Source organism: Mercenaria mercenaria, chromosome 18 (assembly GCF_021730395.1).
Source record: "Mercenaria mercenaria strain notata chromosome 18, MADL_Memer_1, whole genome shotgun sequence".
Taxonomy (NCBI): domain Eukaryota; kingdom Metazoa; phylum Mollusca; class Bivalvia; order Venerida; family Veneridae; genus Mercenaria; species Mercenaria mercenaria.
In genome coordinates, this window is record NC_069378.1 from 39,688,451 (window position 1) to 39,704,434 (window position 15,984).

The 15,984-nt window shown below is 40.4% G+C and overlaps 1 protein-coding gene across 1 annotated transcript in view; it reads right to left on the reverse strand.

Annotated features, from left to right (window-relative positions):
* Positions 1 to 15,984, reverse strand: part of LOC128550701 (cyclin-dependent kinase 14-like) — a 103,914-nt gene that overhangs the window by 43,847 nt on the left and 44,083 nt on the right. The window contains exons 3-4 of the mRNA XM_053530269.1: positions 9,437 to 9,477; positions 7,332 to 7,536 (exon numbers count right to left, since the gene is read on the reverse strand). Coding sequence (XP_053386244.1) covers positions 7,332 to 7,536; positions 9,437 to 9,477 — 246 coding nt within the window. The remainder of the gene's footprint in view (positions 1 to 7,331; positions 7,537 to 9,436; positions 9,478 to 15,984) is intronic.

A 15,984-nucleotide genomic window follows, 5' to 3' on the forward strand; every position in this document is an offset into this window, starting at 1 on the left:
CAACAGCCCACCTACAACCCATCATTTCCTAATCTTCTGTCAGGTCATTTCCTAAGCTCCTGTCTGAAAGTTTCGAAAACGAAAACACCCGTAGGAAATATTATATGTTGTCAATATTGGTGTTTGCACTGACTTGACGAGGCTTAATATAGGAAAGGGGTGAGATACAGTTAGCCAATGATCAGATAATTTCTGTCCTCTGGGACTTCTAGTGTACATGTCTAATAAAGTAATTACCAACAAAAGCTTGTAACACAATTAGCCTAAAACTGAAAAAGGCACATAGCTGCTGCTTTTTTTTTTATCAAGAACAAAACTTCCTGAAACAAATTTTCTACAGTTTTGGATCTTTTTTTATGAAACAAGAGGGCCTTGATGTCTCTAGATTGCTCACTTAACATTCAAAGCTGGACTGAATCATTTTGGAACAAGGAACAATGATGTGAAATTCAAGTAGTTTCAGCACAGAAGATTTAAAAGTTCAAAAGTTTTCCAAATGGCCATAAGGGAAAAATAGATCCACCCACAGATAGCCATATTTTGTACCCTTACAAAAATGATTTTAAGGAATTTAGAAGAAAGTTTCCAAAGACTCATTTCTGTGAAATTATATTTAAACTGAGCCAGCAGTTTCAGAGAAGATATTTAGTCATATAGAAAAAAACTAGCCAAGTCTCTCTGGCAGTTAAATTTTTTAACAAATCAACACCACCAGAAGGAGTCTGGCTGAAGGTCACCCAATGTAATTTTCCTGTCAAATTATTTCAGAATCTGGCTAGTGCTTTGAGGGGAGATTATTCGAAATATTCCATAGTTGTAAAGATAAAACAAGCAGCTATGTTGTTTTAACCAGACAGAATGATCTGAGGGAATTTAGGTTTACATAAGGAACATTACTCTGATACATTTTAGAAATCATGCCATCAGTTTTGGGTGAGGATTTTCAAAGTTTTCCAAATAGGGAAAACTGGCCCCTCCCATTGGCAGCAATGTTGAACTAACAAAATGATTTCAAAGAATCTGGTAGGTCACCCAAGGATCATTTTTGTGAAATTTTTTCAAAATCAGGTCAATGGTTTCTGAAAAGACTTTTTTAGTTTTTCCTTCTGGTTGCACCAGAAGTCTGCATGGATTACCTAGATTTGAAGGAATCTGAAAAGTGACCATCAAAGGACCATTCCTACGAAATTGGGTTAAAATTAGCATCATAGTTTAGCAGGAAATGTTCTTTAAAGAAACTGCAGGCTACAGACAGACAAACAATTATTGACAGATGGAAAATGGACATTAAACAATCCTGACAACTCACCATGAGCACATGCTAGAAATTATTTGGTTAGGACTGTCAGGGGTATTTTCAAACTGTTCTCTAAACAATATTTGATTTGACATCACTGAAGGGAAGAACCCCTGGAGGAAGTACCTACTATATCACATCACTGAAGGGAAGAACCCCTTGATGAAGTACCTCCTATATCACATCCCTGAAGAGGAGAACCCCTTGAGGAAGTACCTCCTATATCACATCCCTGAAGGGAAGAACTCCTGGAGGAAGAACCTCCTATATCTCATCACTGATGGGAAGAACCCCTGGAGGAAGTACCTCCTATATCACATCACTGAAGGGAAGAACCCTTTGATAAAGTACCTCCTATATCACATCACTGATGGGAAGAACCCCTTGATGAAGTACCTCCTATATCACATCCCTGAAGAGGAGAACCCCTTGAGGAAGTACCTCCTATATCACATCACTGAAGGGAAGAACCCCTTGATGAAGTACCTCCTATATCACATCACTGATGGGAAGAACCCCTGGAGGAAGTACCTCCTATATCACATCACTGAAGGGAAGAACCCCTTGATGAAGTACCTCCTATATCACATCACTGAAGTTCTCACTGAAGAGGAGAACCCCTTGATGAAGTACCTCCTATATCACATCCCTGAAGAGGAGAACCCCTTGAGGAAGTACCTCCTATATCACATCCCTGAAGAGGAGAACCCCTTGAGGAAGTACCTCCTATATCACATCACTGATGGGAAGAACCCCTGGAGGAAGTACCTCCTATATCACATCACTGAAGTTCTCACTGAAGAGGAGAACCCCTTGATGAAGTACCTCCTATATCACATCCCTGAAGAGGAGAACCCCTTGAGGAAGTACCTCCTATATCACATCCCTGAAGAGGAGAACCCCTTGAGGAAGTACCTCCTATATCACATCACTGATGGGAAGAAACCCTGGAGGAAGTACCTCCTATATCACATCACTGAAGTTCTCACTGAAGAGGAGAACCCCTTGATGAAGTACCTCCTATATCACATCCCTGAAGAGGAGAACCCCTTGATGAAGTACCTCCTATATCACATCACTGAAGAGGAGAACCCCTGGAGGAAGTACCTCCTATATCACATCACTGAAGGGAAGAACCCTTTGATAAAGTACCTCCTATATCACATCACTGAAGGGAAGAACCCCCTGATGAAGTACCTCCTATATCACATCACTGATGGGAAGAACCCCTGGAGGAAGTACCTCCTATATCACATCACTGAAGGGAAGAACCCCTAGAGGAAGTACCTCCTATATCACATCACTGAAGGGAAGAACCCCTGGAGGAAGTACCTCCTATATCACATCACTGAAGGGAAGAACCCCTGGAGGAAGTACCTCCTATATCACATCACTGAAGGGAAGAACCCCTAGAGGAAGTACCTCCTATATCACATCACTGAAGGGAAGAACCCCTGGAGGAAGTACCTCCTATATCACATCACTGATGGGAATAACCCCTGGAGGAAGTACCTCCTATATCACATCACTGAAGGGAAGAACTCCTAGAGGAAGAACCTCCTATATCACATCACTGAAGGGAATAACCCCTGGAGGAAGAACCTCCTATATCACATCACTGAAGGGAAGAACTCCTAGAGGAAGAACCTCCTATATCACATCACTGAAGGGAAAGTACCTCCTATTTACATCACTGAAGGGAAGAACCCCTGGAGGAAGTACCTCCTATATCACATCCCTGAAGGGAAGAACTCCTGGAGGAAGTACCTCCTATATCACATCACTGAAGGGAAAGTACCTCATATATCACATCACTGAAGGGAAGAACCCCTAGAGGAAGTACCTCCTATATCACATCACTGATGGGAATAACCCCTGGAGGAAGTACCTACTATATCACATCACTGAAGGGATGAACCCCTTGATGAAGTACCTCCTATATCACATCCCTGAAGAGGAGAACCCCTTGAGGAAGTACCTCCTATATCACATCCCTGAAGGGAAGAACTCCTGGAGGAAGAACCACCTATATCTCATCACTGATGGGAAGAACCCCTGGAGGAAGTACCTCCTATATCACATCACTGAAGGGAAGAACCCTTTGATAAAGTACCTCCTATATCACATCACTGATGGGAAGAACCCCTTGATGAAGTACCTCCTATATCAAATCCCTGAAGAGGAGAACCCCTTGAGGAAGTACCTCCTATATCACATCACTGAAGGGAAGAACCCCTTGATGAAGTACCTCCTATATCACATCACTGATGGGAAGAACCCCTGGAGGAAGTACCTCCTATATCACATCACTGAAGGGAAGAACCCCTTGATGAAGTACCTCCTATATCACATCACTGAAGTTCTCACTGAAGAGGAGAACCCCTTGATGAAGTACCTCCTATATCACATCCCTGAAGAGGAGAACCCCTTGAGGAAGTACCTCCTATATCACATCCCTGAAGAGGAGAACCCCTTGAGGAAGTACCTCCTATATCACATCACTGATGGGAAGAACCCCTGGAGGAAGTACCTCCTATATCACATCACTGAAGTTCTCACTGAAGAGGAGAACCCCTTGATGAAGTACCTCCTATATCACATCCCTGAAGAGGAGAACCCCTTGAGGAAGTACCTCCTATATCACATCCCTGAAGAGGAGAACCCCTCGAGGAAGTACCTCCTATATCACATCACTGATGGGAAGAAACCCTGGAGGAAGTACCTCCTATATCACATCACTGAAGTTCTCACTGAAGAGGAGAACCCCTTGATGAAGTACCTCCTATATCACATCCCTGAAGAGGAGAACCCCTTGAGGAAGTACCTCCTATATCACATCACTGATGGGAAGAACCCCTTGATGAAGTACCTCTTATATCACATCCCTGAAGAGGAGAACCCCTGGAGGAAGTACCTCCTATATCACATCACTGAAGGGAAGAACCCTTTGATAAAGTACCTCCTATATCACATCACTGAAGGGAAGAACCCCTTGATGAAGTACCTCCTATATCACATCACTGATGGGAAGAACCCCTGGAGGAAGTACCTCCTATATCACATCACTGAAGGGAAGAACCCCTAGAGGAAGTACCTCCTATATCACATCACTGAAGGGAAGAACCCCTGGAGGAAGTACCTCCTATATCACATCACTGAAGGGAAGAACCCCTGGAGGAAGTACCTCCTATATCACATCACTGAAGGGAAGAACCCCTAGAGGAAGTACCTCCTATATCACATCACTGATGGGAATAACCCCTGGAGGAAGTACCTCCTATATCACATCACTGATGGGAATAACCCCTGGAGGAAGTACCTCCTATATCACATCACTGAAGGGAAGAACCCCTTGATGAAGTACCTCCTATATCACATCACTGAAGTTCTCACTGAAGAGGAGAACCCCTTGATGAAGTACCTCCTATATCACATCCCTGAAGAGGAGAACCCCTTGAGGAAGTACCTCCTATATCACATCCCTGAAGAGGAGAACCCCTTGAGGAAGTACCTCCTATATCACATCACTGATGGGAAGAACCCCTGGAGGAAGTACCTCCTATATCACATCACTGAAGTTCTCACTGAAGAGGAGAACCCCTTGATGAAGTACCTCCTATATCACATCCCTGAAGAGGAGAACCCCTTGAGGAAGTACCTCCTATATCACATCCCTGAAGAGGAGAACCCCTTGAGGAAGTACCTCCTATATCACATCACTGATGGGAAGAAACCCTGGAGGAAGTACCTCCTATATCACATCACTGAAGTTCTCACTGAAGAGGAGAACCCCTTGATGAAGTACCTCCTATATCACATCCCTGAAGAGGAGAACCCCTTGAGGAAGTACCTCCTATATCACATCACTGATGGGAAGAACCCCTTGATGAAGTACCTCTTATATCACATCCCTGAAGAGGAGAACCCCTGGAGGAAGTACCTCCTATATCACATCACTGAAGGGAAGAACCCTTTGATAAAGTACCTCCTATATCACATCACTGAAGGGAAGAACCCCTTGATGAAGTACCTCCTATATCACATCACTGATGGGAAGAACCCCTGGAGGAAGTACCTCCTATATCACATCACTGAAGGGAAGAACCCCTAGAGGAAGTACCTCCTATATCACATCACTGAAGGGAAGAACCCCTGGAGGAAGTACCTCCTATATCACATCACTGAAGGGAAGAACCCCTGGAGGAAGTACCTCCTATATCACATCACTGAAGGGAAGAACCCCTAGAGGAAGTACCTCCTATATCACATCACTGATGGGAATAACCCCTGGAGGAAGTACCTCCTATATCACATCACTGATGGGAATAACCCCTGGAGGAAGTACCTCCTATATCACATCACTGAAGGGAAGAACTCCTAGAGGAAGAACCTCCTATATCACATCACTGAAGGGAATAACCCCTGGAGGAAGAACCTCCTATATCACATCACTGAAGGGAAGAACTCCTAGAGGAAGAACCTCCTATATCACATCACTGAAGGGAAAGTACCTCCTATATCACATCACTGAAGGGAAGAACCCCTGGAGGAAGTACCTCCTATATCACATCCCTGAAGGGAAGAACTCCTGGAGGAAGTACCTCCTATATCACATCACTGAAGGGAAAGTACCTCCTATATCACCTCACTGAAGGGAAGAACCCCTAGAGGAAGTACCTCCTATATCACATCACTGATGGGAATAACCCCTGGAGGAAGTACCTCCTATATCACATCACTGAAGGGAAAAACCCCTAGAGGAAGTACCTCCTATATCACATCACTGAAGGGAAGAACCCCTGGAGGAAGTACCTCCTATATCACATCACTGAAGGGAAGAACCCCTGGAGGAAGTACCTCCTATATCACATCACTGAAGGGAAGAACCCCTAGGGGAAGTACCTCCTATATCACATCACTGAAGGGAAGAACCCCTGGAGGAAGTACCTCCTATATCACATCACTGATGGGAATAACCCCTGGAGGAAGTACCTCCTATATCACATCACTGAAGGGAAGAACTCCTAGAGGAAGAACCTCCTATATCACATCACTGAAGGGAATAACCCCTGGAGGAAGAACCTCCTATATCACATCACTGAAGGGAAGAACTCCTAGAGGAAGAACCTCCTATATCACATCACTGAAGGGAATAACCCCTGGAGGAAGAACCTCCTATATCACATCACTGATGGGAATAACCCCTGGAGGAAGTACCTCCTATATCACATCACTGAAGGGAAGAACCCCTGGAGGAAGTACCTCCTATATCACATCACTGAAGGGAAGAACTCCTAGAGGAAGAACCTCCTATATCACATCACTGATGGGAATAACCCCTGGAGGAAGTACCTCCTATATCACATCACTGAAGGGAAGAGCCCTTTGATAAAGTACCTCCTATATCACATCACTGATGGGAAGAACCCCTGGAGGAAGTACCTCCTATATCACATCACTGATGGGAATAACCCCTGGAGGAAGTACCTCCTATATCACATCACTGAAGGGAAAGTACCTCCTATATCACATCACTGAAGGGAAGAACCCCTGGAGGAAGTACCTCCTATATCACATCACTGAAGGGAAGAACTCCTAGAGGAAGAACCTCCTATATCACATCAAAGCTGGGGAGAACCACTGGAAGAAGTACCTGCTATATCACATAAATGAAGTTCTCACTGAAGGGAAGGGCCCCTTGAGGAAGTATCAGCAAACACCAGGAAGATCAAACTGAATGTTTTATAAAGTTTGTTCATTAAAACAGATAAAAGTAAATGTATGATATTCAAAATGTGAAAACAGTTTTTTTCTCTATATTTCAAGAGAAACTGTGTAACTAAGATCTCAAGGAACTACAGAACTTTGGGGTAAATGGTGGGGAATAAAGCAGTTGATGGCTAGCTGTCCTCTGTCAATCTTGTATGTCAATCTTGAAGACAACCATCCACTTCTATAAACTACAGAAAAATGCGACAGATCAGCAGCTAAGATGAGTAAAATGCATGAAAGTAGTGGAGTTAAAAAATCTTACCTGTGAAACTTGACAAAAATGTCTCTGGAATTCCAGTATATGTACCCTGTCTTCCTAGTGTATGATAGCCCCCTATATGTTTATTATAGGAGTGATTTTGTAGAACATTATCACCATTATGAGAACATCTCTGTAGAGCTAAGTCTGGTGGGGATAATGATCCTGTCTTTGTCGACTCTCCATTGGTCAGTAGTTCATCTGCGCTCTGTATGCAGAAAAGTACAGTCAAATGTCAAAAACATTCCCAGAGTCTCCACACACCAATTCAATTTAATAGAGAGGTGAAATGATAGGCAACATTCAGCCATATCACAAAGACATGTATTTGGAGATAGACAAAAACTAGAATAGTGTCCCTAGGACACGGATGCCTCCCCACCCCCCTCCCCCACAACCTACTGTGCCAACCTTTTTATAATAACAAGAGAGCCATGAAGGCCCTGTATCACTCACCTGACCTACTGACATAAAGATCATCAAGATTAACATTCTGACCAAGTTTCCTTAAGATATGTTCATAAATGAGGCCTCTAAAGTGTTAACTAGCTTTACCTTTGATTTGACCCAGTGACCTAGTTTTTGACCCCACATGACCCAGATTCGAACATGACATAAAGATCATCAAGGTTAACACTCTGACCAAGTTTCATGAAGATATAGACATAAATGTGGCCTCTACAGTGTTAACCCTTACCGTGCTATATTTCTATAATGGACTGGTCCATCATTCAATTTGGGCAATACCATTTATTATTCGAGGGGTGTTTACTGAAAATTTACTGACTGAATAGCGAACAGTGCAGACCATGATCAGACTGCACGGATGTGCAGGCTGATCTTGGTCTGCACTGGTCACAAAGGCACAATCATCTGCCGCCAGCAGGCTAAGGGTTAACAAGCTTTTCCTTTGATTTGACCTGGTGACCTAGTTTCTGACCCCAGATGATCCAATATGGAACTCGTCCAAGATTTTATTGAGAGTAACATTCTGACTAAGCTTCATTAAGATTGGGCCAAAATTGTGACCTCTATAGAGTTTACAAGCTTTTTTCTTTTATTTGACCTGGTGACCTAGTTTTAACCCTTGATGACCCAATATTGATCTCATCCAAGATTTTAAAGAGGGCAACATTCTGACCAAGTTTCATTAAGATTTGGCCAAAATTGTATAAATGTGGCCTCTAAAGTGTTAACAAGCTTTTCCTTCAATTTGACCCGTTGACCTAGTTTTTGACCTCACATGACCCAGATTCAAACTTGACCTAAAGATCATCAAGATTAACATTCTAAGTTTCATGAAGATATAGTCATAAATGTGGCCTCTAGAGTGTTAATAAACTTTTCCTTTGATTTGATCTAGTGACCTAATTTTTGACCCAACCTGGCCCAGATTTGAACTGGACCTATAGATCATCAAGATTAACATTCTGATCAAGTTGCATTAAGATATGGTCATAAATGTGGCCTCTACAGTGTTAATTAGCTTATCCTTTGATTTGACCCAGTGATCTAGTTTTTTATCCTACATGACCCAATTTCAAACTGGATCTTGAGATCATCTGAATTAACATTCTGACCAAGTTTCATGAAGATACAGTCATAAATGTGGCCTCTACAGTGTTAACATGCTTTTCCTTTGATTTGACCTGGTGACCTAGTTTTTGATCCCAGATGACCCAATATCGAACTCTTCCAAGATTTTATTGAGGGTATCATTCTGATCATTGTTCATTAAGATGGGGCCAAAATTGTGACCTCTATAGAGTTAACAAGCTTTTTCTTCGATTTGACCTGGTGACCTAGTTTTTGAACCCAGATGACCCAATATCGAACTGATGCACTGTTGAGCCCAATAGCTCTACCTTTTCTTCGAACAGTTGAGCTAGAAACTATTCCATTAAAATTGAACAAAGGATAGCTCTATTTTCTTGTGTTTATATTTTTATGAACGATGAACAGATGGAAAAGTGCTATGAAAAATTCAGAATGCACTAGCCTGATTAACTAAGAAAGACAAAAGCCCACTCCTAACAGTATTGTAATCATGTGAAAAGTGCCAACACTTATATTGGAACATGAAAACTTACATAAACCAGGGAACTTACCTCTTGGTCACTTTCATGTATGGTGTCTTCTTTTGATATTGCTGAAAATAGAAAAGGAATTTATTTGTTTACATGTGCACAGCATAAATGGCTTCAAGCATGACAGGCCAACGTCTTCTCTAAAATATGTATGCTGAACAACAGGGGGAATTTTTCTTTTCTTCTTTTTTTTTTATTCACAAATTTTTCTGAGTATAAGAAATTTCAAGTCATTTACTCACAATTTTGTTCAATGGTTTATTACCATAATTTTATATTCATAACTATAAGTTTTGCTAACATTTTGCAGAGTCATGAGAAATTAGATAGTGTATCAAACATTAGAGCTAAGGACAGTAATGTTCGACTGTTAAACAGCCTTGTCAATTAAATGTCCAAATATTAATTATATTTATTTATTTATTTATTTATTTATTTATTTATTTTGTTGGGTTTAACGTCGCACCGACACAATTATAGGTCATATGGCGACTTTCCAGCTTTGATGGTGGAGGAAGACCCCAGGTGCCCCTCCGTGCATAATTTCATCACGAGCGGGCACCTGGGTAGAACCACCGACCTTCCGTAAGCCAGCTGGATGGCTTCCTCACATGAAGAATTCAACGCCCGAGTGAGGCTCGAACCCACATCGATGAGGGGCAAGTGATTTGAAGTCAGCGACCTTAACCACTCGGCCACAGAGGCCCCAATATTAATTATAAATTATTAATTAATTATAATATTGTTAAAATGCAAAACACAGCTATGGAACCAGTACCACATTAGCTCATCACACTGGAAAACTGCGTGAAGTTTCAATCCATTCTCATTAGTGGGTACTAAGGTACCAGCTTATATTCAAAAACTTTACAAAACATTTTCTAAGTCGCTCACCTGAGAAACACATCATAACAGTGTAAACATGTTTGACATAGTAATTTCATGGAACCAAATATTCTGACCAATTTTCATTTAGATTGGACCAAAAATGTGGTCTCTTGAAGTGTAAACAAGTATTTTCTTCAATTTGACCTAGTGACCCAGTTTTTAAGCCAAGGTAACCTACATTCAAACTTGACCTAGATTTGATCAAGGCAATCTATTCTGACAAAATTTCATGAATACAGCCTCTACTGCATACAAAACGTTTTTCTTTGATTTGTCCTAGCGGCCTAATTTTTGATCCCAGATAACCCATTTTCGATCTTGGACTTAATTTCATCAAGGCTATCATTCTGACCAAATTTCATGAAGATCAATTGAAAAATACAGTCGCCATCGCATACACAAGGTTTTTCTTTGATTTCACCTAGTGACCTAGTTTTTAACCACAGATGACCGATATTCTAATTTTTCCTAGATTTCATTAAGGCAATCCTTTTGACTAAATTTTATATATATCCAGTGTAAAATGCGTACACAAGGTTTTCCTTTAATTTGACCCAGTGACCTAGTTTTAGACCATAGATGACCCATATTCAAATTCGACCAAGATTTCATCCAGACAAACATTCTGATCAAATTTCATGAAGATCCGGTGTAAAATGCAGCCCCTATTGCATACACAAGGTTTTTCTTTGATTTGACCTAGTGACCTATTTTTTGACCCCAGATGACCCATATTCTTAACTGGCCTAGATTTCATCAAGGCAATCATTCTTACCATAATTCATGCAGATCAGTTGAAAAATACAGCCTCTATCGCAAACACAAGGATTTTCTTTGATTTGACCTAGTGACCTAATTTATTGACCCCAGATGACCCATTTTCAAACTCGGCCTAAAATTCATCAAGGTAATCATTCTGACAAAATTTCATGAAGATCAGTTGAAAAATACAGCCTCTATCGCATACACAAGCTAAATGTTGACAGACGACATACAGACAGACGCCGGACATCGAGCAATTACAATAACTTACCTGAGCATTTGCTCAGGTGAGCTAAAAAGGGGCATGACTTTGTTAAAATGCAAAGAAGAGATATGAAAGCTATGCACTGCATGTCAGATCATCATAGTGAACTAGTGTGTTAAGTTTCAATCCATTCCCGTTGGTGGGTACTACCAAATATAACTTCGTTAAAGACAGTGCGCATGATACTCCGACTCATGATGGTGAACATTTGTGCCAAGTTACATCAAAATCCCTACATGCATGAAGAAGAAATTCTACAGACAAAGTATCGACCTTTGATCTCTAAGTGTGACCTTGACCTTAGACCTAGGGACCTGGTTCTTGCACATGACACTCTGACTCATGATGGTGAACAATAGTGTCAAGTTACATCAAAATCCCTCCACGCATAAAGAAGATATGCTCCGGACAAAGTCATTCTTGAATTTGACCTTTGACCTCTAAGTGCTTGACCCTCTGTCTTATGATGGTGAACAATTGTGCCGAGTTCCCAGACGAAAAAATGATCATGGTTGACCATGGTCACCACGGTTTTTGATGGCTGACCATGTTTTAATGTGGTCAACCATCAAATACCATGGTGAAAACATGGTCAGGAGCACGGTAGGTTATGGGCAACCATGGTGAGATAAGATTGGCCATGGTCAGGGAAGAAGATCAACAGTTTGGCCATGGTCTACAGTGGTCAACTTTTATCAACCACGGTTGACAATGGACTACCATGGTCATGCTAGCAATTTTCACACTTACCAAGTTTTACAATGCACGAAAGACGCCTGAATGCATTTTGGCTCAAAAAGTTTTCCTAGTTATAGAACAGTTTTCCTGCATTTACAGACAGATTCAAAGGTAAACTTTCATAGTCTGACTATAATTTGTTGTCATCTTAGCAATTTTATGACCATGGTTGATTGTGGTCCACAACCATGGTCAACCATGGTTTTTGACCATGGTCTGATACCATGTTTTATGACTGTGGTGCCAATTACAACAGCCATGGTAAACCACTGTCCCATGACCATGAACTACCATGGTAAACCATGAATTACCATGCTAGCAAACTGTCAATTTCGACTGGGTTACATCAAAATCCCTCCATGCATGAAGAAGATATGCTCCGGACAAAGTTTGTGGACGCCACCCACCAGGGACGTTCCCATAATACGTCCTGTTTTTCAAACGGGCGTATAAAAACATCAATGCATTTTGCAAGTATTATGCAACCTGAAATGCGAACAATCAGAGAGTCTCATTAAACTTTATGGATGTTTTATGCACTTGGTCAGACTCCATAAATAGGCTATAACCAGTCATTCTCATAAAGGCAGTCTATTAGGTAGCATCATTGTCTACTTGTTTTAATAATTAAACAGGTCTATGACATCATTTACAATCAATGGTAGCTAACAGATTTCCTTTCTTTACTGCTTGCAGTGCAAGCATTTGGAAAAACAAGAGCTGTTAAACATGCCCAACATGATGGCCATGGAGTCTTTAGTAACTTGTTTGCTGTGACCTTGATCTTTAATCTAATGACCTCAAAACCAGCATCCTAAGAAACTGATGTCTGTCAGCCTAAAAGTGCTCCAGGTACATCTTTAGTTTCATGGTCACTTTGACTTTTGACTTCTTGACCCAAAAAACATCAAAGGTCAATTGTGTATGAAGTTAAATGGACAAGTTCATTATAGAAATTTAGCATGGTAAGGGTTAACATGGTCTACCAAGCTATGGACAGATGGACCTGTTATGAACAAAGCAATATACCTTCTTTTCTTTTCTTCATTTTTTTCAAAGTAGAGTTCGAAAGTGAGGTGGGATAAAGGAAGATACATGTACTCAAAAGAAATTAACTCAGACCAGTCAGATTCACAAAATTAATATCAACTTAAAACAAGAGATCACTGAACTATAACTTTCCAACTAGGGTTGGCAGAACTTTGGTGCAATTATATCTAGTGGTATAGAAGTAGTAACTGGTAGCACAGATCAAAGATTTGACAAATCAAGGGTAATGACTTTGCTGAAAATCATTTAATCAAAATGTGACCATAATATACACATTTATGCTTATGAACACACTAATTTATATTGTTGGGTTTAATGTCCCACAGACACAATTATAGGTCATTTGGCGACTTTCCAGCTTTGATGGTAAAGGAAGACCCAGGTGATCCTCCATACATTATTTCATCACAAACGGGCACCTGGGTATAACCACCGACCTTCAATAAGCCAGCTGGATGGCTTCCTAACATGAAGAATTCAATGCCCCGAGTGAGGCTCGAACCCACATCGATGAGGGGCAAGTGATTTAAATTCAGCAATCTTAACCACTCGGCCACCTTCACACTAATCACTCCTGTAGTTTAGTGAAATTCATCCTAATTGCATAGAGCAAGTAGTGTAAACACTCTAAAACATGACAATTCAAGGGTCATAACTCTGCTGAAAATCACTAACCAGAAAATGCTCTATTACTGGGCTTGGCAGTGATAACTATACAGTTTGGTGGAAATCTGCCCAATGGTGTAACAGAAGTTGCCAAAATATCACAAAATTTGACAAACGAAAGTCAATAACTCCCCTGAAAATCACTGAACTGGGAGTTGGAACTTACTACTCCTCTAAGGTTTTGTGGATATCCACCTCATTATATTAGACAAGTGGCTCAAACAGCATAAACGTTGACAAACCAAGGGCCATCACTCCACTGAAAATCACTGGCACAGGCTTGGCAATGATCACTTTTGGAAGTCTGCTGTACTGTAATTCCTCCAATGGTGGTATTGGAGCGAAGAAGGTAAGATACAACAAAACAAGGGCCATAACTCTGAAAATCACTGAATAGGAACATGCCGATGATATGTATAACTATGCTTGGCGCTTATAACTTCTGTAAGGTTTGGTGGAAATCTCTTCAATGATATAAGAGAATATGGCCAAAACATAATACAATCTAATGAATCAAGGGCAGTAACTCTACTTATTATCACTGAACCAATAAATGCTGACGATATACATAACCAGACTTGGCAAATTATCACTCTTGTTAAGTTTGGTGTAAATCAGCCCAGTGGAGGCAGGCAGGCAGGCACTACATAAGGAAGACTCCACTGGCAGGCAGGCAGGCACTACATAAGGAAGACATAGCTAAGGAGATGTGGTAGAAAACTATAAAGTATATCAGTTAATCCTCACTTTAATTCTGGTGCTACATTAATTCACCGATACAGTTATTTACTACTAAAATACAGCAAATTTTCCAAAAGCAATTAGACTTCAAGCAGAAAAAAAACAACACTAACTATGTTCAGCTGATCCAACAGAATTAATCTATATAACAACATAGAAAGCTTTAAATAATCCTTTTATCTCTATTAATTACTTTTTCTGAATGATTAAAAGAGAATTTACAATAAACAAGCCACAATGAAGTCTATTATGACTGGAACATTCTCTCCACACAGCAATCATAATGGAACCATTCTACTAAAACAGTTGTTTATTGCCGTGTTTTATGCTGAGACAATTATAACAGTTATATTATGTGTGTTAGATAATGCACTTCAGAAAGGAAAACAACTTTTATACCAAATACAAGAACAACTCTGGTGTTATTTAGAAGAGATATACCAATTATTAAAATGTAACACAGTTTATTAAGCATGTTTATTTTTTTTAAATTTCAAATGTTTATATAATTAATGCTTTTGTAATGATACTTATAATACCCATTGACCCTGTCACTGTGCAACCTGTCACTGTGCAAAAAGGCAGAAAGGTGAAATGCTTGTAAGGAGGTGATCTGCATTAAGCTACGTGGTTGATGGTGTTAAATAAACTGCTTCCTTTAATGACCAAAGTTCTCTAGAATCTCACCTGAATGATGTTACAAAGTAAGAAAAAACATGGAAATTTTCAAAGCATTTTTAACTTTCAGTTTCATAGTATTTTATTAGTTTATACTAATTTATTTTAGGTCAATTGTGAAGCAAGTTGTACAACTTATATTTATCACTCTTGACACCTCATTCCTGATGGAATCCATCGCCACGAGGGTATGGGAGAAGAGAAGCCAGATTCCCTTTTAATGCTGAGGGCCAAGCAAGGGAGCTACTGGTACCATTTTTTTCACGCCGAACCCACAATTTCCCGCACTCAAAGCGGATGCTCTACCACTAGGCTATCAAGGCAAATTCAATTTGACTCAACCACTAAGTTTTTTATGAGAACAGCCTACTTTGCAAGACTCTTTTAAAAGTCACTGCTATTAAAGACTGCTTTATCTGAAATTAATCAAACATATGCCTACTTGCACAAACTGTGCACTCACATTGATGCTGTGTTTAAGTTTCATGTATGCACAGTGATGGTGTGTTTAAGTCTCATGCATCAAAAGTCCTGGTGTGTTTAAGTTTCATGTATGCACAGTGATGGTGTGTTTAAGTCTCATGCATCAAAAGTCCTGTGTGTTTAAGTTTCATGTATGCACAGTGATGGTGTGTTTAAGTCTCATGCATCAAAAGTCCTGGTGTGTTTAAGTTTCATGTATGCACAGTGATGGTGTGTTTAAGTCTCATGCATCAAAAGTCCTGGTGTGTTTAAGTTTCATGTATGCACAGTGATGGTGTGTTTAAGTCTCATGCATCAA